At 34.6% G+C, this 23,625-nt stretch overlaps 3 protein-coding genes, 1 non-coding gene and 1 pseudogene across 7 annotated transcripts; 2 read left to right on the top strand and 3 right to left on the bottom strand.

Annotated features, from left to right (window-relative positions):
• Nucleotides 1-3,167: 3,167 nt before the first annotated feature.
• LOC110415554 (beta-amylase-like) lies at nt 3,168-7,562 on the top strand. Its single transcript, XM_021427235.2, has 7 exons — nt 3,168-3,302; nt 3,412-3,810; nt 4,989-5,153; nt 5,269-5,532; nt 5,615-5,827; nt 6,785-7,018; nt 7,146-7,562. The coding sequence occupies exons 1-7, from the start codon at nt 3,228-3,230 to the stop codon at nt 7,296-7,298; spliced, it is 1,503 nt and encodes a 500-aa protein (XP_021282910.1). The 5' UTR covers nt 3,168-3,227; the 3' UTR covers nt 7,299-7,562.
• Nucleotides 7,563-7,704: 142 nt separating this feature from the next.
• Nucleotides 7,705-10,069, top strand: LOC110415555 (acetylajmalan esterase 1-like). Of its 2 annotated transcripts, none has more exons than XM_021427236.2 (5): nt 7,705-8,543; nt 8,789-9,001; nt 9,127-9,278; nt 9,366-9,639; nt 9,727-10,069. In XM_021427236.2, the coding sequence occupies exons 1-5, from the start codon at nt 8,267-8,269 to the stop codon at nt 9,969-9,971; spliced, it is 1,161 nt and encodes a 386-aa protein (XP_021282911.1). In that variant the 5' UTR covers nt 7,705-8,266; the 3' UTR covers nt 9,972-10,069. The 2 variants fall into 2 exon arrangements, with proteins under 2 accessions (XP_021282911.1, XP_021282914.1); XM_021427239.2 differs by having other exon boundaries at nt 7,705-8,504.
• Nucleotides 10,070-10,636: 567 nt separating this feature from the next.
• LOC110415539 (uncharacterized) lies at nt 10,637-21,508 on the bottom strand. Of its 2 annotated transcripts, none has more exons than XM_089783473.1 (16): nt 21,446-21,508; nt 20,967-21,107; nt 19,944-20,000; nt 19,170-19,264; nt 18,568-18,700; nt 17,297-17,470; nt 16,091-16,281; nt 15,875-15,941; nt 15,252-15,385; nt 14,849-14,915; nt 13,815-13,877; nt 13,482-13,726; nt 13,270-13,399; nt 12,660-12,752; nt 11,974-12,159; nt 10,637-11,131 (listed from the first exon to the last, which is right to left on the bottom strand). In XM_089783473.1, exons 1-16 carry the CDS (start codon nt 21,491-21,493, stop codon nt 10,838-10,840), a joined length of 2,118 nt encoding a protein of 705 aa, XP_089639599.1. In that variant the 5' UTR covers nt 21,494-21,508; the 3' UTR covers nt 10,637-10,837. The 2 variants fall into 2 exon arrangements, with proteins under 2 accessions (XP_089639599.1, XP_089639600.1); XM_089783474.1 differs by having other exon boundaries at nt 21,371-21,446.
• Nucleotides 21,509-22,097: 589 nt separating this feature from the next.
• On the bottom strand, nt 22,098-23,276 carry LOC149527264 (uncharacterized; annotated as a pseudogene). Its single transcript, XR_016351173.1, has 2 exons — nt 23,005-23,276; nt 22,098-22,227 (listed from the first exon to the last, which is right to left on the bottom strand). The product of XR_016351173.1 is annotated as an uncharacterized LOC149527264 (transcript).
• Nucleotides 23,277-23,550: 274 nt separating this feature from the next.
• On the bottom strand, nt 23,551-23,625 carry TRNAT-AGU (transfer RNA threonine (anticodon AGU)). Its single transcript has one exon. It is a non-coding gene; the product is annotated as a tRNA-Thr (tRNA).

A 23,625-nucleotide genomic window follows, 5' to 3' on the forward strand; every position in this document is an offset into this window, starting at 1 on the left:
AGTGCCTCTATATATTTACATTTTGGGTTTCCGAGAGCACTTCATCTGTAATTCTAAATTTTACATTAAATAGACTGATATTTGTACAAGAGTCCAATAATACAAGTCTTTCGTAAAATTTTACAGCAATATCTCCTTGCTTTTTTTTTTTTATCATTTTCATTTTTTGATTAAATAATATTATTGTTTTCTTGCTTTTTGGTATTAAAATCGACTCAGCATCAATATTACAAAAAGTTTTCTAAATTTTAATATAAAATACTAAAATTAAATATTTTTTAAAAATTTAAATCCACATATAAAATAGTTAAAATTGTGTTAGTTAAACAAAAAAAAATGAAACAAAAAGAAACGAATTGAGAAAGAGGAAGTAATAACTTAGATAAAAGGTAAAGTTCAACAGTCCCAGGGATCATTTTTTTTTTTGAACATTTAATATTGTATGTAAACGACTTTGACCTCCAAAAGTGTATTGTATTATATGCTTAATGCTCTTTTTTTCTGTTTTTGGTAATTTTAATTTAATAATGGGTTACACATTAGGGATAGTTATCATCTCTAGTGATTGCAGCATTTAATTCCCAATAATTAATAATAATATAATTATAATCAAATTCCAAAAAATCATATGATTCTTTTTTTTTTTGTTTTGATATGGATCAAATGATTTTACGAATTAAAATTAATTGGCATAATCTAACAATTGTATTTTTGAATGGTAAACAATAATAATATATAAATTAATAGTAAGAATAATAATATACTAGTGAGACAATCTGTTTAAATTGATATAAAGTACCAATAAAAAGGGCACAAAAAGGAAACTAAAAATCATTATACCATAAAGGATGGGAGATGATTATCACTTATTGTGTAGTCTAAAACTTTATGTAAGGAAAGAAAAAAAAAATAGTACTCCTTGTTTGGTTAATGTTTGTTGATCATAGTTATTAATTTTTTTTGCCTCTCATTTTATTTTGAGGATAATAATTTTTCCAAAATATATCCAATTCATATTATAGAAACAGCAAAAGTCAGCAAAATCATAGTATATAATCTGTTCATCAAAACAATTAATTAGGTGTTTACAATAAGACATTAAGGTTAAAAAAATCTAGTGAAAGAGAAAATAACGGAAAAACTTTAATAAATACTAGGTTATACATGAAGAAATAAATAAGAAAACATCTATATAGAAAAAAAAATCCCGATAAAAATGGTAGTTATTTGGATCCTTTAACCCATTTTTTAAAAATGGTAATTATTTCGACAACTCTAATAATTCAAAAAATGATCACTTGCCCAACGGCATAGATTTAGGCTAACATATAGTTATTAACTTGTCTAAGATTGAGATTTAAGATTTAATTAAGTCCCTGCCAATGTTCGAGTACCACTTGACTCTAGTTTTCCATGCTTAATTCATGATTTCATTTTCTTTCACAGATTTATTAATTTGTTTTTTTTTTTGCTCATTTGTATGTTTCGGACTCTCTCAATTACTGTTTATTCAATTCTTTATCGTATTAAAATTGATGAATACGAATTATTTGATGAAAATTTTGTTAGAAATGTTTCTTGTAATATGTTAGATTGATGGAAACATATGAATGGTCTGGAAAATTGTATAGGAACATTCTTTTTAATGAGATCTTTATAACAATTATCGCAATTTTTGTTCGAATGAATTATTTAGTAGAATCCTTTAATAATTTTGATAAATTCTTGTGTCTCTAAAGCAATAAAGAGTTTAGTAGATGATAAAGATTTGAGATAAAGGAAGAAACATAACCAATTAGTTAAACTATTTTTTTTTATTTTTTTAAATAAAAAAAGTAAAATAGTCAAATTAAAATAAAATAGCACGTGAAAATGAAGCTTCCACACTTAATAGAATAGAAGATGGGAGGATCTTTGAGAAACATCGTGCTTATAGACTATCGAAAGGCTAAATTTGTAAGAAAATCTGTTAAACAATTAGGGTTTCAATATATATACGTGATCTTTACTTGTCATTTATTTTTCAAAAGATTTTTAATAATTTAGATCAAATCAGAATTGACTTTTTGATTCATTATTCTCCATTTGCATAGCTTGTACTACACTTTTATTGTCCATTGCTAGAATCACTTATTAGTCAATGTTTTAATTAAATAAAAAATTCATCAATTTAAAAAAAATAATTAATTTAATAAATTATGAAAAATATATACGTCGTTTACTATTTGTGCTTTTAAAATTTATATTTTTATATATAGAATAGATTTCTCATTTCAATATTAACATTTTTTTATCTATAAAGAAGACGTCAAATAAAAATACTATGAATTCACTTGTGAACTCTTTACATGCCTTGTTTTGTTTGGTCTAAGCAATGATGGTAATCGTAGGATATTTATTCTTCTTCTAATAATTAGAACCATATTTGTAGGACTTTGGGGGGGCGGGGTGTTCAAGGGATTCTTTTAAACCTTTGTCCACCGTTGCTGCTGCTTTCTGCTAGTCAGGCAAGTAGTGTAGGTTGTTAATAGTAATGCAAGTGCCTGTGTTGCGAGATATGAACTAGGAGCATGCAAATATCAACATGATTGAACGTATTAGATAATAACCCGTCAACATGATTGAACGTATTAGATAGTAACCCTCACTTACTAACAGCAGATATTGTTTTCGTTGTTGTTGTGGTGAATCTATTTACAACCGAGCCATCTCTTTTTATGATAAATAAAATAATTATACGTGGAAGCTTTGGAATCCAAAGTGTTTCAACAGCTGTCGGAAAGAAAGCTCCGTATGCAGTGTGAGTTGGCTAGCCTGGAACACTCTCAATGATGTTGTCGACTTTATGAATTATGATCATTTTGAATTAAAGAATTATGAAGCGATATGATTTTACTCCAACTTTTGCAAAACGTGAAGGGGCATGATTCATGAATCTGCGGCCAAATTCACCGTTGGAATGTGACACTGACACCGTTCAACTTCTAGCAAAAGGTACACATCTTTTGATTTTAGAAAACGACGACACCGGTCCCTCAGGAATCCTGATGAGATTTTGCTTTATTTTACGCACAGATAAGATCTGCAGAAGGCTGGACCCGGGCAATAGTTAATGCATTATTGATTTTTCTTGCTTCTTTTTGCCTATAAAAGAGGGGTGGTTTCAATGGTAATCAGTGCAATCTCCATTTTACTATAACTCAGGGATTCCCTTTGCTTAAAAAACCATGGAGGCTCAATCTGCTGTTACAGACAAGAAAAAAATGTTAGCAAACTATGTGCCAATCTATGTAATGCTCCCGGTAAGTCTCAGAAAATCTTCTGTCTTAGTGTAAGCAACATAAATAGCATAATATTACTGCTTATGATCCTATACTAACTAGTCTTTATTGCTTTTTTGCACTGTATCAGTTGGGAATCGTTTCAAATGACAATGTTCTTTTAGGCAAGGAAGGCCTGAAAAAGCAGCTCTTGAGGCTGAAAGAGGCAGGTATTGATGGGGTGATGTCAGATGTTTGGTGGGGAATTGTAGAATCCCAGGGTCCCCAGCAGTATGATTGGAGTGCTTACAGGAGCTTGGTCGAACTAGTTAAAGAATGTGGATTGAAACTGCAAGCGATAATGTCATTCCATCAATGTGGTGGCAATGTGGGAGATGAAGTCTATATCCCGATTCCGCAGTGGGTTCTTGACATTGGAGAAACAGACCCTGATATCTTCTACACCAACAGGGCTGGTAACCGAAACAAGGAGTACCTCACCCTTGGAGTGGATCACCAGGCTATTTTCAATGGAAGAACTGCTATCCAGGTTAGTTTCATGTGCTACATATTGCATGCTTTTGCCGGTGTCCCTTTTTCCTATGATTCATGTCTGAGTGTGATTTAATGTCACTCATATATATTACTGGTGCATTCCCGAAAGGGACAGAAGGAATAAGACGGATTTAAGTTGAATAGAAATGAAATGTCAATTGCAAAAATTTATTTGAATCACATAATTATAATATCCAGACACGTTAAAAAAACCTAGACCAAACTCCAGGACAATTATTCTCGAAAGCAACATGCACATGCAACTCTAGACTATAGTGCCAAACTAAAATGGACAAAGGTGACTAGCTAAGTCAAATAATTAAAAGAAGGTCGTTTTCTTATCTAGATTAAGTCATTATTATTCAATCTCACATGGTTGCAGGTAAGATGATGGCTGGGTAGGTACTGTTGTCTTTGATATTCAATAATTTTGATTCTCTTGCTTGCCTGAAATGTACAAGACATTCCTCATAATTAATTTAACCTCCACAGTACTTTGCAAACTTTTACCAAATATCAGTTACAAGTTCAATGAGTTTAACGTATTTGAAAAATCTTATATATATATATATATATTTGTACCCTAATATGTTATTTTGATTCGAACCATAATCCAACGGCTATAGGTAATCACCATTGTCTAGTTTTATTATCATTATTATTGATAAATAATATATAAAAAATTCACATAAAAAATAAAATATATTCATACAGATGGGTTTCAGTCTTCACTTCAATTTAGTGACTTATCTTTTTTATAAAGATAAACTCGACAATTTAACCATTTCGAGTTTAGTTTTAATTTATTATTTATTGTAAAACTTAAAATTTTACTATCTTTGTTTTTAAGCTATGAGTCACTGATTTAATGTTTTTGAGATAAAAATAAAAAATTTAAAATTTTGTACTACTGACTTGGAGTTCCACTATTCCATGATTATAGTTTCTTTTACTTTTCCTACTAATTAAGAAAGATTGTTGATTTAATTTAGATTTATAGCGACTACATGAAGAGCTTCAGGGAGGCAATGCAAGATCTTATTGAAGCTGGAGTGATTGAGATAAAAATAAAAAATTTAAAATTTTGTACTACTGACTTGGAGTTCCACTATTCCATGATTATGTTTCTTTTACTTTTCCTACTAATTAAGAAAGATTGTTGATTTAATTTAGATTTATAGCGACTACATGAAGAGCTTCAGGGAGGCAATGCAAGATCTTATTGAAGCTGGAGTGATTATAGATATTGAAGTAGGGCTTGGTGCTGCAGGGGAGCTTAGATACCCCTCTTATCCACAAAGCCAAGGATGGGTTTTCCCAGGCATCGGAGAATTTCAGGTGGCAGTGCTCCAACACTTTTCCATTAATTCTATGATCCCTTCATACATATATAAGATCCTGGCTATAACCTCTGATTTCCGTTCAGTAACACATTCCATAAAAATTATTGCAGTGCTACGACAAGTACCTCAAAGCAGCTTTCAAAGAGGCAGCCACAAAAGCAGGCCATCCTGAATGGGAATTGCCAGATAATGCAGGGGAATACAATGACACACCTGAATCAACAGAGTTTTTTGGACCAAATGGGACATACCTTTCTGTGAAAGGGAAGTTTTTCTTGACATGGTATTCCAACATGTTACTAATTCATGGGGATGATATCCTTGATGAAGCTAACAAAGCTTTCTTAGGCTGTAAGCTGAAGTTAGCAGCAAAAGTATGTCTCACAAACTAGAAAGTTCTCCGCTACTTAATGTAGTACTGATAGTTTAATAATGACTGTTTCAATGTCATGCAAGGTTTCTGGAATTCACTGGTGGTACAAATCTGATAACCATGCCGCAGAGCTGACTGCTGGATATTACAATCTGACTGATAGAGATGGGTATCGGCCCATTGCGAGGATGCTTTCAAGGCACGATCGTGCTATTCTGAATTTCACATGTCTCGAGATGAGGGACTCAGAGCAAGATGCAGATGCCAAAAGTGCACCTCAGGAACTTGTTCAACAGGTAAATAATTAAGCTATAAGATCTCACATCAACTATCAAAAAGAAAAAAAGGACAAAAATTCTGATTATATATATCTGCATTAATTGCTACAAAATCCAAAAATATTGTCGGTGCAACAGAAAGATGGAACATAGTCGGAAATTGTGCTATCTGAAAATCAGTAACAAGTAGCATGTTCCTCTGACTCAAAAAATTGTCGGATATTATTGATCATCAGAACAAGAGAGAATATCCTCTTCCCCTCACCCAAAAAATGCCACGTGTACGGCTTTATTGGTAGGTTTAGGTGGCGTTGGATAGAGATCACAATTATGAGACTGAATACTCTTCATTATTGCCCATGGTGTTGGAGAGAGAATATCCTGTTAATGAAAATATCCTTCATTACAGCCATGATTCATTATTTTTTTAAGGCTAGAGTTGTATCCTCTCTTCCTTTAATGAAATTTTTTGATAATTCAAAAAAAAAAAGTCTGAATACTTAAGCTTGTACTAAAAAAAATTCATATATGAATGGAGGTATTTATGAAAGATATATAAATCATTACGTTAAATGAATATCATAATTACTATACAGTTTTATGGGGAAAAATATTAAACTCTTATAATGGGGATAAGTCTATTATGTAGACATTTATAATATATTAATTTCATGGATGTAATAAGGTGGTCACATTTCTTGATAAGCTATAGGTGGATAAGTTTGATCTTGGTCTGCACCGATGTACAATGACACCCTCAATAAACATGGAAGCACTCCATTATGCTTGTCCAATTATATATACATATATCTTCTTGGCTATAAGCCATGGAATGTCAAATCTACTCAAATCAAACGTACAATTTCACCAAAAAAAAATGGTAAAATGCAATTGCAAGCAAATATTTTCACAAACAGTATTATGTCAGAATGGAAGAGTAATTGATCCATTTGCATAATAATGTGTGGTTGGCAGGTTTTGAGTGGAGGATGGAGAGAGGACATTGAAGTTGCAGGTGAGAATGCCTTATCAAGGTACGACAGCGATGCTTACAATCAAATGCTGCTAAATGCCAGACCCAATGGTGTGACTGAAGAGGGACGGCCAAAGATGCATACGGTGACATATCTCCGTTCATCCGATGATTTGTTTGAAGAAGAGAATTTCGAGCTATTCAAGAAATTTGTGAAGAAAATGCATGCTGACCAAGTAAGTATAGAATCGTTTTACATAATTCTTATGGATAAGAATTAAAATCCACTAGCACCTGATCAATTATGGTTTTCCTTTTTCCCCAAAAATATAACCTTTCAAATTATAATTTCTTCCTTTACAGGAGTACTGTTCAGACCCGAAAATGTATGGTCAGGAATTAGTTCCACTGCAACGTTCGAAGCCAAAGATTCCGATTGATGATCTCCTTGATGCAATAACGCCATTGGAGCCCTTCCCTTGGGATGAAGAAACAGACATGAAAGTTGATGGCTGATGAACGAAGTTTGTTTTCCAGAAATTTCAAGTGGTTTGGAAAATAATAATAAGAACAACAAACTTCGGAAAAAGCTTTTCAACTAAATAAAAGAATCTGCATTTGCCATTTCTGGAGCAAATGTATCTTTCAATAAAACAATAGTAATCAGCTTAATCACCCATGGTGGCACTGGCGGTAAATCCTGAAAATGTAGCCTGGTCCTGGACCTATGCTATATATAAGAGCAATAAGGCAATGGCTACTCTGTGTTGCTATTTCTTATACCGTGGCTTCTTCTCCTTCACATTTAAAATTGTCAGCCAATGATCATGAATCAAGGAGCCTTGCTAGCTAGATCGACGACGTTGATAAAGAGTCCTTTAACGAACTCCAGACATTAATTAATTTAGTTCCAAATTAATAATAATTTCAGATAAAATAAGAATTATCAAATAAAATTAAATACTATTAATTTTTACATATATATATAATTCTTTATGACGACTATAGATTCGGTGAATCTCTTGTTGATTGAATTGGAGAAAGGCCTGCGTTTTAAATTCAGTTCTTTAGGGCTGATAGTGACTCGATTTTCCATTGTTTTAGGTCATAGACAATGACTTTTTCTTACTAGGTTACAGATGATGACTTATTCATCTGCTGAGTAGGTTACAGATGATGACTGATTGAAACTAATCTCTTATAAGTTAATTACTGAAACTTCGTCGTTTTTGGCAAACGAAACTTTTGCCATCCGCTATTAAAAAGTAATAAATACATAGATGTCCCATTTGGATGTATTGAACATTTTATTTTAATTTTTATTGCAAAATATTTCTTTACCGGATTGCCTCTACTTGTTGGCTGTTGCTTTGGTCCATTTATCTGGCCGGTTGTTATTTAGTACTAATGATAAGAATTAACCAAATTTTGGCACAAAGTTTTTCCCTAAATATTTGCTAAATAACCTGTAATTTTCTGCATATATGGCTTCTAGGGATCTTTCTCTCAAGAAATGGCTACCACCAAGATATCTTTTCGCTCTAGCTCTTGTCTTGGATGTAATTCCATGCAATTATGCATATATTCTTAGCACTTGCAAGTTTGATGCCATATATCAGCTTGGGGATTCGATTGCAGATACCGGTAATTATATTCAAGAGGACCCTTCATCTGTATGTGCCAGGCTACCCTATGGCGAAACCTTCTTCAAGAAGGCAACTGGTAGATGCTCCAATGGCTTGTTAATGATTGATTATCTGGGTAAAAAGATGTTTTCGCTATGCTTATTGTTCTTTTTTCTTGTGCTCTATGATTGATTATCTGGCATTGCCAGTGAGCCATATAACAATAGAATTCATTATTATGGGCTGTGAAATTCAAAATTTGCTTGATTATTAATATGGAGATGAATGATTATATCCCATTATTTTTGTGGATTTAGTTATATTTTACCTGTGTGTTATTGTTTCCATATAAGCTGACATATGTTTTGTACATTCGAACAGCACTATCTGCTGAAATTCCTTTTCTTGACGCCTACTTAAACAAAGATGGGTTATTTGATCATGGAGTTAACTTCGCGTTTGCCGGAGCTACTGCCTTGTCTGTGGAAGTTCTATCAAAGAGAAATAGTTCCTATGTGCCCACCAACAAATCTCTGAGTAATCAACTTGACTGGATGTTTAGCTATTTCGATAGAACTTGTCGCTATGACAAAGGTTAGCATCTCCCCTTACAACAACATTCAAGCAATTATATCTATTTTGATCAAAAATGGAATTGACACCCACTTGAGTAGTGGTTTATAAACTAAAAAATGATTTATGTGTGTTATGTTTGATAGATTGTTTCAAGAAAAATGGAAGAGCTCTTTTCATGGTTGGGGAGATAGGAGGAAATGACTATAACTATGCCTTTCAGATTGGAAATTTATCCTTAGAGGAGGTTATGGCCATGGTGCCCGAGGTAGTTCAAGCCATAAAATACGCTGTCAAAGTAAGCTTCCTTTTAAGAAACATTTGACTCTTATCACTTCTCTCATTGTAACCTTGGTTTCTCATTGTTTCAATTCTCACTGTGCAGAGAGTTATAGGATATGGTGCTACTCGGCTAGTTGTCCCTGGAAACTTCCCCATTGGCTGCTTTCCTGTATATCTCACTAAATTTCAAACAAATGATACTACTGCTTATGATGACCTTCATTGCCTAAAGTATTTGAATAATTTTTCAATTTATCATAACGATCTTCTCCAACAAGCCATCGAGGAGCTAAAACAAGAACATCCCAATGTTATCATTGTCTATGGTAACTATTACAATGCGTTCCAGTGGCTTTTGAGCAAGGCTAATCTGCTTGGTAAGTCTAATTTCTTTTGAATTCATAAGTTTGAGATTGTACCATGAATTGTTCTAGTCATGTTTGGAGTTTGTGGAATTTCATCAGGTTTTGATCCGACGTCAGTACAAAAAGCTTGTTGTGGGATTGGAGGCAAATACAACTTTGACCCTTCAAGATGGTGTGCAAAATATCCTGAAGTAACAGCCTGTATAAACCCTGATGAACGACTGAGTTGGGATGGAGTTCATTTGACGCAAAGGGCCTACGAATTAATGGCAGCTTGGCTCATCCGCGACATCTATCCGAAACTGCAATGCGAACACGCTGTTTTGTACAGTTCTGCTGTCTAGTTTCAGACAAAGAACTTGTGGTGTGTAGGTTATGCTTCAAACTCTTTGTTATTGAAACATTCTTCTTATGGTCGGTCAAGATTTGATTTTCTGCTTCACTTCTTCAATCCTGTTAGCATTACTTTTTACAATGCGGTACAAAATCTATAGACTTGAGTTTTCTCATATATCGTTCTTCACCACAGAAAGCTATAGGCTTTCAAAATTCTAATCTAAATCCAAGAAGGTAATAACGCCAGTCTGTGTTCATTGGAATCATCTGTCATCTGTTCAGCTGTTACGAAAATTTCAAGCAACATGTACTGAATTTTCCTCATCCTCTCATGATGACTCATCTCATGGTTTTTCATTCAAGTTCATTGCAGTCTATTTGATCCAGATCCACTTTTAATTCCATTACAGAGAAGAGCAAATCGAAAAGAGAGAGAGAAAAAAAACCTATCTGGCTTCTTTAATTATAAAATACAACAAAAATAATGTGCTTTGAATGATGAAGACATCATACAGAGCAATGGAGTTTAGGTTTTTAGAAGGCAAAGTTGAAAAGCTCTGGCTGTCTCTGTTTTCCTTGCAAGGCTACTTTCAAACCAACGAGGGGGAAGAGGGGTAGACAGTGAAAGAAGTGTATGTCATGAATGTCACCAAACTGTTAACAGAAGAGGACAGAAGGAGAGAAAATTTCCCATTCATTCATGCTCAACAATTTTCAGTATTTACATTGAATGTCTATGGAATCCAATTACAGACCATCATGCCCTGCATACGTCAACCCCACTCACCCGCATGATCATTCAGATTTGACAAATTGAATTGCAATGATTTCTATTTTACCCTATGATATATACAAATCAGTTATGTTCTGATATTTACAATCTTACTTCTACAACGTCACCATCTTTGAGCTCTGTGCTAGGCAATACCAGTTGACCGTTAACTAGAACTAGCTTTCCCTCTAGTCCTGCTCTTCTTGCAGCATCTGCAGCAGTGCTGCCAGTTCTCAATCGCATTATGTCACCATGGGGCCAACATATAATGACAACCTCCCCAAGGACAACAGAATCAGGGTTAACACTACATTTTGCACCACCCTCTTGTCTTCCAAAACTTGATTCCAAACGTAGTTGCTCTTCCCACTGAAGCATTGTCCTCAACAAACGCACCTGCGTAATTTATAGTTAGAACTCAGTCAGTACATCTCATTCTAAATAGAGGTGAGCTGTTCAAAGAATAAAAAAAATCACTACTCGTGTGAAAAGCAGAAATGCACATTCAAATGAACATGAGGTATTCTGTGGATCAAAAAGGAGCAAATACAAATCAAGAGAGGACCTTGGAAACATGGAAGTAGTAAATGAATAAACATGTACGCATGGTTGAATACAGGTTGGCTAGATGAATGGTCTTAGGTTCAAGTCCCAAAAAATACAGTGTTCTTGGTCCTATAGCTCATGAATTAAATTAAAAGAAAAAACTAGGAACTGTCGTCAACACCATGTACAAATCTACAAAATCAATTCCATATTATTGATGCTGTAAAGGAAAAGGTTAACCAGGAAAGAGAAATAAATATTTGATCAAAGTAACAGGTTTATTGAATTGATTAAATATAAATTTAATAATTGTTGAAAGCAAAGTATCATAGATTTAAGAAACAAGGAAAAGCAGCTTTCTGCATATTGCATGCTAGGAAAGTTATACTCAGATGACCAAATCTTTCATGCTTCATACAAGTAGCAAAATGGACACCTCATATTTCCTATAGTTCTATGAAAGTTTTTTAGTTAATTTAAATACTTTTTCCCATCAATAAACAGGGAGCGATCTAAATAATCAACAAATTTTAATAATTTGACTCATGCAATGTTTGAATGAAAATATGAATCTAAGGAAGAATGAAATACTTCTAACAAGATCAAGTAAAATAAAATACTTCTAACAAGCCCAACTAATGCAGCCTACTTTAACAATGACATTAGATATGATAAGATAATTGCAACCAGACCTTGCGGTTGATGCTAGCTTCAAATGAATTTGAAGCAACATATTTTAGGTCGGGCCTAGATGCAACGGATTCAACTGGTTTGCCTTCAAAAACAGCAGACATAACAGCCCAATATTCAGATTCTTCTTGCTCTGTCAAATCGATCACTTGGATGAAAGTTGGCAAAAGGCGTTCAAATTGGTCTTGCTGCATGGAATAATTTAATGAGGTAAATGAAGAAGTTTTCTTACAGTTACCAACTATTATGATTACTTAAGGTTCACCAGCTAAGACCGGAAATGCTGGAAGTAGCAAAAGGTCACTGATGTGCAGAAGTTTTGAATAGCTTACTAAATACGCTTATTTTTTTACAAGACCGAGATACTCATAAGATATGGAAGTGCATTGATCTTTTACACGTCCAAATTTGGCAGCAAAGCAGAATTGGGTGAGAAGAAGATAAGAGAATGAAATCAAATAATAAAAGATGACTTGTTTTCTGGAGCAATAGATGCTAGTACTTCAATTTCTTAAACGGTTACCCAATGAACAGAATTTCTACATTCTTGGATTCTAAATTGCTCCATTTCTAATTATCCTCATTCCAACGTCTAAGAATTTTTCAAATACCTCATCTAAACACACCCTAAGTATCACCGAAAAGTTGGATACATTTAAATTCCACAATAAGTTCATGCTAAATATACCTTGTGATATATACCATCTCGACAAAGTGTATATTTCTCCAAACAAGTACACCAATCCCCATGTCCTGGTTCACACCACCACTCATCTGAAACCTGGAAAGCCGAGTTGATATCAGCAAAGCAAGTTAGTAGTTTTAAAGCTAACAGAACAAATTCACCTCAGTTATTATTGTAATACTTTCACAACATGGAAGCCTATTAAAGCTCCAGGCATGTTGAAGATTTAGAGTCCTAAAGTGCGATGATTTGTATTTAGTCTGAAATGTAGCTTCATCATTCAATCCCACATCATTTTGCAAATAGCAACTACCTTTTAAGTTTTTCTATTAAACAAAGGCAGCAAATGGAAAAATTAGATTCAACACAAGTAATCCTTACCTTCTAGGTATAAAAGTAACATTGAATAATTCTTTAAGAACTCCAAAAAGTTACTTCCTTTTACTTGTCCTTAATCTCCAGCCATCCATCTTTCGAACCCACACAGAGATACATGGGGCCCATCCAGTGACATATCGCTGGTGATTAGGGAGTAACTATAGGTAGTGCTTATAGCACTATCCATTGGACGTACTCGACTCAATTAGCAAGATATGAAGCAGAAAAAAAGCACCTTTTTGAATAACCTTGCATAAGCTTCCCATCTCTTTATTTGGAAGGAAGACCTTCTGTCAGCTACTGCTTCAGAAGCTGCCAATCCAAAGCTCACAGCAACGAGCAACTCTGTCCCCTCCTTATCTAGTCTGAAAAGGCATTTTTTTTAGCAGTTGTGAATATGAACATTATCAGGTAGAGTATGAAATTAGGCATAGAGTTACAACATACTTGATTATAACTGCAGCAAGTAGGTTACTTCCTTCTACTCGAAGGACTGGATGTCCCACTTTCAGGGATCTATACTTCAGAAACGAATCATCGTCCATGGAATTTTGATCATCCAGATCTTTGGGGAGATAGGATGATTCTTCTATTTCAGATTCATCCAAGCTGCTCAATGAGGGTAATTCATTTCCATTTTCTTTATAAAGCCAGTGGGCAGCAAGTCCATGCTCAGCATATTCATGCATTCTCTGAGAAAATTATTACCAGCACTATAGCTAAATTAGTCTCACCCTAAGTCAATTGTGACATCAAATAAACATGGAAGAAGCTTGGGACCTGTGTTCTAATCTGAACTTCCAAAGGTGAGGCATCAGGGCCTTGTACTGCAGTGTGCAGAGACTGCAAGGCAAAGGAAAGTTCATGTCTGAAATGTGACCCGAAACATAAGCAGGAAATATATGTTGCTTCATGCTTTGATCATTTGGAAATCGCTTGGTTGTAGTTATTCATTACAGATATTCAGCAAGCTGTATTTGTAACTTTGCTTTAGTGTATGATTATTGATTTAAAAAGGTTAGCTAGTCAGTATGATGAAGCATAAATTGAGGAACTTAATAGTCATTCTCAGCTAACATGTATGATAAATCAACTGAAAAGTTCTTAACCAGAAAATGAGAATACAAATTAATTTGTTTAGCTATCTAACTTTGTGGTCTTTACATGTAAAATCATGTGCAGTATTGTCACTTTTATACTGTTTTAATTTGATTTAAAAGGAATTTTCGAAAAAAAATAAAATTAAAAGGATGTCTTGAAAATCAATGTAATTATCTTAACATCCTTCTCAGATACTTGTGCAATATTTCTCCAACTTACATAGCACATCGATGTTGAATATTAGATTACCTGTCTTTAATGGTTCTGGGCTTAGGAAGTACTTTTACATATATATTGGACCAATAATCAAGCTCAAGGACATTTCATATTCAACTACCCAACCCCAGCGCTTACCCTTATGGAAGTCAGTGTCTGCCCAATCTAGCCTTCATGGATCATAATGCACGCTCATACATGACTTAAAATTCAGAAAAAACTACAGCATGGTACAGTCTATGAATCTGTGTTAAACTTTTGCATTGGATTAGTGGTACCAAATTTATGTTAGTCGACCAGCTGCATTTTAAGAGATTTAGTCAATAAAATTGGGTTAGTTGTCACTAGAGGGGAAGATACAAAGCAAGAAATTTAATACATATATTATTTGTGCAACATGTATGCTGGATGTCATATGCATGTATGACCTAATGTCTACATAAGGACTACTGTTGAGATATTCATTTTGCAAAGATCAATAAATTGCAAAATGTTACCTGATAGCCACTGGGCTTTGGATTAACAATGTAATCATCAAATTCACCATCAATGGGAGTCCAAAGCCTGCAGAGAAAGAAGGAAGACGTGAATTAGTAAAATCTTATCTGAAAAAAAAAAAAAAACTTCACAGTTGAGAAGTGCAGGTTATGGATTTTGGCAAAACATAGAAATTACATGTCCCTATTACTTATAGCTAACATAGGCATAGGGCCTATGAAATCATCCACATACATAAAACATTAAGGAAAGAAAGCAAATCCTATTTTGTTTCCTGTGCTATACATGCTTTTTTCTTAAAAAAGATCATACAACCCAGATAACTAAACGTAATTCCAAACAAACCGTTATTAATTGAAAAGACATTCTATTAAATAAAACAGAAGAAATACTTTGAAATACCTGTGTACAATGTTGAGAAGACTGTAGCAACATTGAACTGCAGGTCCGTGTAGGGTTCCATTCTTGTCTCCGACAACAACCCTCAATGCTCGTGCATCATATATCTTATTGATGCCAACATCTTTTCTTTTCATCTACAGCAAGAAAAGCATGAACTTCACTAATCTACAGAAGATTGAAATGCTTCCAAACCAAAGTTAGTGTCAGACTGCTAGCTCATTTCCGACTCGAAAATTTTAGAATCACATTAATTCTAGCTTGACTGCCAATACTTTCTTTTCAAAGGCCAAGTGAAACGCTACATGTTGATATCTGTTAAATAGCACCTAATTTTAGTTGATGGTGTATTCTCAGATGTCTCTTCAAACCTTTTAGTGAAATTAACTCTACTATGACATCAATAAAACCTGTAGCTGCCACCCACATCTACAAATTATCACAGCTGTACAACTTCAAGAATATTGATAATTATGTATGGAATTGGAGACCAAAACGACTTTGGAACTGCAGTAAAGAAAGGCGTTGACTGCATTAGGCTCTAACAACACAGAGACTTATTCTATTTACAGTTAAGAAGCAAAGCATCCAAAAGTTGATAAAGATACATTGATTGTTATCAATACCTTGCTGTAGATACTATACAAACTTTTTAATCGGCTAGATAAAGTAACCTCCATCCCTGGAACATAACTGCAAAGCAGAAGAGGAGAGTATAAGAAAGCACCCACAAGATATGACCAAATTGACAATAGTTGCTCTTACACACAGAACAAATAAAACCCAAATGTTTTTATTAGAAACACACAGTAGTAACTGATTACAAGAAGAGAAAAACATACGAAATTGATATAAACAACTCCCTCTCAAGTGCCTCCTCACAAACTACAAGAGATGCCAAAGCAATTCCTGCATCCCGCACAACCTTCGGTTTTGGTTTATCCTCTGAACTTTTTCGAAGATTATTAAGAAAGTTAGTCTGTTTTCTCCTATCCAATAAGATGTCAAAAGGCACCACTGCTTCCAAAAGATCCTGCATACACAAAGCAAATGGAACTAATTACTTAAAAATAAGCTTGCTCTTTTATATTACTTCTAAGACTTGTTATTATAACTGTCTTCCCACCAAACAATAACAGCCAACCCTTTTTTCTCTTCAGCATACAGATATTCAGACATTCACACACATGTGCACACATTATGCCAGAACTATTATCACGTACATTGAGAAAGCCACAATATACATAATGCTCATGAATGCATCCAATCATGGGAAATATAGCATCTGATCTTAGGAAAAAAAGACTGTCTGGTACTTGTTTTTAAAAGAAAATTCTGTCCAAGCTACAATTATAAAAGGTTTCCTCCTCTGTAACCACCTTTTTAACTTTGGATTTCTTTCATCGGTTGTTATATAAGTGTCATGACGGAAAAAGCAAGAAAGTCAATACTATAGTTGAGCAGAGCATGGATCTCTTCCAAAATATGCAGAAAACAACAAACAAAGCAATCTGGCAACAAAAAAAAGAAAGTAACTACTGATTATAACCATTACATTGCATTTGACATGCCCAATTTGGACAGCAATTCATGTCAACTGCAGGAAGCTCCTCCAATGAATTCATCCACTAAAAGTCTTTTACTAAAGAATTGAAGCTAACTCTGCTGTTGAGTGCTCAGTACGCACTCATATAGAATTAGAAGGTACCTCCGATGTCTTTCAAGACCATGTATAAAAGGTGCTCAATTATTAGGCATACTAAGTCTTTTTTGACTTGTTTCAAACGTTCACTTAAAGGAAAACAGGTTGTACTTAGTCTATCAAAGGAAGGGCTAAACAACCTCTGCACCTCAAAATTTTCATTTTTTCTTCAATTTTCTGAAAGAAAGATAGTATTTCTCAACATTATGTAACTAAAGATTTTCACCATTGGAAGGTAGTTGTTGAAGGTGGCAAAATTATAATGCACCAGAGCAAGCTTTCAACCAATCACAGAGAATATATGGCACATATAGATGCAGCACAGTTCTATTCTATATGCTTTTACCTTTATGCTAGTGATATCTTCATCATTCATGAAAGCTTCATCATCAAGAGCTGAATCATTTTCCTCCAAAGAGGACCAACTGGCTTTTGCAGATATTCTTCTAGGATATGCTCCTTTATTGCTGGTGCTCCACATTGAAGCCAGATCAGCCCGCAGCTTCCTAAAAATTTGAGGCTGCAGCACAGTGTCCACAAAATTCAAACAAATGTGGTTACTTCAACTTGATATGCAGCAGAAAGGCTTCAGATTAGGAGTTTGGAAGCTATAATATCTGCCAGACAAGAATTTAAGTCAAGACATTAATTATCAGAAGACTATTGTCTACAGGTTCCTGCAGATCAAAACTTGCTATTTTCTTTCTGATTCTTTATCATTGACCATCTTCATTATGCTGTAGGCAACATCCATATAGTTTATCTTGATCATGACACATTCATCCAAGATGTGCATACAGCGTGCACCTAAAAGTCAAAGCTATGGAGTCCAGCACCTTGTAGAATGCTAGTTTCAAGCAATAGGAATTGGAAGAATGCAAAAATATTGCTGTTCCTACATGAATCTAAAAGGCAATAAAGAGGCTATTTGACCGATGGCTGTCAGAAAACTTGTAGCCACAGTTCCCTAAAACTCTGTCCAATTATAAACATATAATCCATCAAACCATACTCTAACTGCCTGAAACTGTATAAGTGATAGGACCCAGATCTGTATTCACTGAACAAGTTCTTTTTCCTTTTTATTTTGCCACACTTGGCAAAAGAGAAATATATTTGTAATTGAAAAATCAAGTGAAAAGTTCATGATTGATGCCCCAATTTAACAAGGCATGCATATGATATGTCTCCCAATTTCTGATAAATTATTTGCTTTACAGAACAGTAGATTTCATTTTTTTAAGAAAAAGAAAGCTATGGTTTAGCAATTATAGATAACATACCAAGAGATGCTTTAATACCATGTTAAGCATCTCAAATAATGCTGGCAATAGGTGGAGAGGCCTAACTTGAATGGCCAAAATAAACCCTAAACTGTACCATTATAAAATAGTTCGCATAGCAATGACATTAGCAAACTCAATGGATGAAAAGTGCCTAGATCAAATATATGTCTCACTCAAAAAGAGATAATAATGCTCAAACAACATCATGAATAGAGTACAAGAAAAAGACCATATCTGCTACATAAAATCATCAAGTACGACTAATATTACAAATGATATTATGATAATATGCTATTTTCATCTTCCATAGACTCAAAATGCACTCCCTTACCTGAAGAACAGCAAAACATAGATCTTCCAGCTCTGCTTTCAGTGCCCACAGACCTAATCTGGAAGCTAGGGAACACCAAATAAGTAAGGTTTCTTGAGCGACAGCTTGAGCCTTTGCTAGTGGTAGGGCATAACTGTACAGAATAATGACACCTATGAGAACAGTTCATACAACAATACTATAAAAATCAACCTTCAGCTATGTCAACCATAAATTTCAAGAATTATAGTAACACAGATTTCATCTATGAATTTCTCAAACCTGCACATACTGTGGAGCAAACTCTCTTTATAAATATTCAAGACAAAGAAAATACAATTTTTCACAATGCAAGACTCTAAAGGGTTTAGAATTTTGAAATTCAAAAGATTCATGAAATGAATTAAACATTTTTTTTCCTGTTAATGAATTAGCTTTTTAAATACATATGAGGAAGTCCACAGTGGATGGGGGATTCAGACTTTGACCTTAACCCTCCAAAGGAGGGGTAACAACTACTAGGCCAAGACCATGCTGTTTGTTAAATGAATTAGTTCAAAGAAAAAGAAAAAAAAACTGTTTCCAGGATAATTGTATAATGGATAAAAGTTATGAGGTATTACATGGTTCTCATATTGTGAAGACGGTCTGCCAGCTTGATAAGTACCACGCGTGGATCATCAACCATTCCCAAGAGCATAACTCGCAGATTATTTGCCTTAGAAGATGAAGAAGAGAGTATGAGTATGGGAAACAATAGCTTCACAACTGGTGCTCACATGCTTAGTTTATACTTATCTATCAGCTATCACCCAACATTTAGGTTTTCTACCCAGCTAGTCCTTTCAGCAGATGCCATCCTCACCACCCATATGCATTGAGATAAATCATTGATGATAACCCCAAGAACAAGTAGAGTGCTTTGAACTACTGAACTTGACACTACCTTAGGGAAAGAGATCCATGCAATTGCTACTAAGACCCTTATATCATATCACAGTTAGTCGTACCTACTATGACTAGAATCCATGCAATATTTGTTTTCTACAATTTCCTTTCTATTTCCATTGTGTGTTAAAATTAGTTCTTGACCAATCCATTTCTAAGTTTGAAAACAGTAATGATTTGAAACTTCACAGCATGTCACAGAATGCACTCAAAATTTATAAAACCAACCTCCCAACAACAAGCACTAACAAGAAAAAAAAATTAACTCATAGATTAGATATACAATTTAATTATAGTAGAAGGAAACACTGAATTGGTATTTAGTTTATTGAAATTTGTAATCATGTAAATATGAAGTTTCACCTATGGTTCAAGCCTACAATTCATTTTCTAAATTCAATCATTCATGTTACATTATTTGTTGTATCAACAAGTCTGTAATATTCTACCTCTTCATGACCAAGGGTACCCTGGTTCACATTTATCCTGCGATGTCTCCGTAGAAGCTGCACAACAGTATACTAATTAAATAACATGAGAAAAAATATATATAGGGGGGATAAAATTTAAGAAAATCTTGTGATACATGGGCATTGTGGCGGTGGTAACACAGGATACAACACCAATGATGTCAAGAACGACACTGAGTCAGCAGGAGAAACAATTAGAAGAGAGGACAAGAATTTGTAATTTCAACTTTTTCCTTGAGCAGCAACACCGTTACAGCTTCCTATAATTGCAACACTTAGTGAGACATATGTTTGCATTAACACTTAACACACCAAAATAGATGTTGGAAGTAAACCACTTCCTGCTTTCTGGAATAGGGTAAATGAAATAATGGAGAACTAGCTTCGAAAAGCTATGCCATAAATAGTTTCTTGATAATTTCTCAGAATTTTCAAATTAAAAACACTAAAACCAGGAGGAAGATAAACATGGCTATATGATGCTTTTCATTTTATTATTTTTTCTTTTTGGGCTTTGATTAAGGTTGAAAGAGCTGAATTACACATCCTTGGAAGTTCTCATCAATATTATCTCAAACTCCAGACATGAAAATATTTTTCCACAATTCACTCTTCAATGCAAAATGACCTACAACTGCAGAGTTACTGGAACTTCCCATGTCAGTATAAGAACATATTATTTAACAAAAGATATGACAGAATACTACCGTCAATCTGCCACTTATTATTCTTTACTTCTTTACTGTAAGTTATTCCTTTAATTTTCAAAACATGCCCAAACAATAATGGACTACTGATCTGGGGTCAGCTCTTCCCATGAGCCAGCACCTACCACCATAGGAAAAGGTTGAACAATAAAACATTCTTATTAAAGGGATGAGATAATGACTGTGTAAAAAAGTTGGTAAGCTTTTCTGCTTATAGATTTTGATGAAAACAAAAACTAAAACAGATAAATGATAATAACTATACAGACACAACGAATCAAAATGATGCCTTTACCTGATTTATGTAACTTAGTCTAGACACACCAGCTACCAACCTTGCCACATCATCGCCAAACTCTGCTTCTATGCTGAGCAAACTTTCACGTGTGTCATCAACAACATCATGTAGTATCCCAGCCACAACAGTATCAACAGCCTGCAGCAAACTTTATTATCTTAGTTAAGGAGTCAACTGTTTAAAGCATGTTTCGAGCAGCCTGGCACTTTCAAAAGACTAGTTTTTTTAATGAGAAGAAATAATACAGTTAACTCAACTTAATATTATCAGGATATGAAAAAATGAACCAAGTTTAGAACATCAAGAATTGAGTTCAATTATCTGTTTACCCTTGTAATTGTTGTTATCAAACAGGCTAACAGTTAATCATTAACATTTAACAATCAAATGGCTATAGTTACCATCTAAAACATCAAAATGGTAATTTTTCACTCTAAGATGCTTTCCCCCCTACAACATAAGAGTGAAGCTTGTACCTGCATACTATCAAAGTGGCCCCTGAAAGAGAATAACAGTCGTAACATATTGGTCTACAACTTTAGAGATAGAGCAACAAAGTGGTACACTAGGCTGATATAGGAGTCAAAAAGCATGATATAGCTGAAGGAATAAAATAGTTTACCATACATGCAGTTTTCTCTTGACAGGATTCATTGAAAGTGGTAATATTTTGATCTCTTGTTACTACATATAACAAGAGCGATGCATAACTGATCTTTCATACATTAATTTAAACAGCAGCTGCCACTGGTTATTATACATACTGTTTTAAAAGAGAGACAGACAGATAAACAGATTAGGAATATATATATATATATATATATATATATATAGAGAGAGAGAGAGAAGAGAGAGAGAGAGAGAGATCTTGCACTCACACAGCAAAGAAAAGGGAAAAGCATAGTAATGAAAGTTTTTTGCGAGAACAAGGTAATAGAAATGCGCTGAACAATTGTCATAAACTTAATAGTAGTTGGGTATACAGTTTCATACCCGTGGCCACTTGATGGAACCAACATGGCTAATATTCTTCCTGTGTGAACACAATGTGATAGATAAGGGTCTCCTGTTTTCCGAAACTGCCCATTGTGAGCTCTTTTCGCAAATGCAATAGCCTTTTGCACCTGCCTTCACAAATTCAGTGTTTAGTGGCAGAAGAGGACTATATGGAAGTCATGAGGCAACTAGAGATGGCAAACCTTTGCCTTATTAAATATAGGATAGCCAGTCACATCAATTCCTTCCACTGTAAAAGAACCTGCACTATTGATTGATGCTGTTAATATGAATAATTGGGAGAAGAAAATACAAAAAAAAAAAGACTCAATGAGCAGACATCAAATGATTAGACATTTAGTAACAAAAAGAAAGCAAGCAGGAGGTTGCCATTATTAAAGTACATGGTTCAGTCATGCTCGTGCTAATGAAGCTAACATCAAGAATTTACAAATGATGCAATAACAGGAACACAAGGTTTTTCCCCAATAAAAACTAGTACATCCTTTATTCATAGGTATTATCCCATAATTTTGGGAAAGCAGCAAAAGCAACAGCATCTAGGCTCAAAATATGTGAATTCGCGTGTCTGAGAGAGAGCGCGCTTCTACTAAGAAAGACACTCAACATTTGGACCGAGATAAGCAACAACCAAATAATTGAATCACAGAGAAGTTATGGAGTAGCGAACATAAGGGAAGGCTACAAGACCTGAAGAAGAAAGCACATAATAAATGATTTTGATGTGTACACACAAACGTCAGAATTAGAAAACTGAAACTAGTGCTGCAGACTGAAATGTACATCCAAAAAACTATACTAGGCCTCTAGAATATAAAATATCTTGAGATTATAAGAAGCTCCTTAAATTCCAAATTTGAGCAAAGTAGGCCTCTAGAATTTCCCTAATCTAGCACAAGCAATATACCTTCTAGAGGATTGCCCACAATTTCAAAAAGCACTAAATGAAGAAAAATTTCCAAATCCAGAAACTTGCAAACAATTCCAATCATAAACCCCCACAAAAAGGAATGGGTACCTGGCTGCTCCTCCACTTTGGGCCATAAAAAGTCCACCTTGGTGGAGAGACAAGCCCCAGAGGCAATAGCAACGGCAGTAACAGCCACTTGGGTGATGGCAGAAGTGACAGCCCCATGGACAGTGGCACCAGAGCCCGAGGCAGCAGCAGCAGCAGCAGCTATGGCGTTAAGGGAAGCAGAAACAGTGATTTCTTGGAATACACCTGAACTTAGTAGCAGTTTTGGATGGAATTTGTGGAGGAAAGAGGGGAGGTTTTCTGGCAAGAAACATTTTGTTGGAAGGGTTTGGGATTGGCATGAAGAAGAAGAAAGAAAGGGCATGCTAAGGTTAAAACAAAAAAATCACAATGTTACACATGATTCTGTTGGTTGCTTGTTGTCGTTGGAGAGTAAGTTTGTGATTGTTATTGTTGTTTTTTATTTGTGTGGTTGGGACCTATGACATGGTGGGAGGAGTGGGTCAGGAGTGTGGTTGTGTGATTTTGTTGGAAGTTAGTTTTTACAGTTATATGAACAGAAAGGAATAAAGCAAAAACAATAGCCGCTGCTCTCGTTGACGACTTGAACTCAAGACCTCCCGCTTACTAAACGGGTGCTCTAACCAACTGAGCTACGAGAGC

This window comes from Theobroma umbraticum, unplaced genomic scaffold, assembly GCF_002168275.2.
Source record: "Theobroma umbraticum cultivar Fairchild unplaced genomic scaffold, ASM216827v3 scaffold_147.0, whole genome shotgun sequence".
NCBI classification, from domain to species: Eukaryota; Viridiplantae; Streptophyta; class Magnoliopsida; order Malvales; family Malvaceae; genus Theobroma; species Theobroma umbraticum.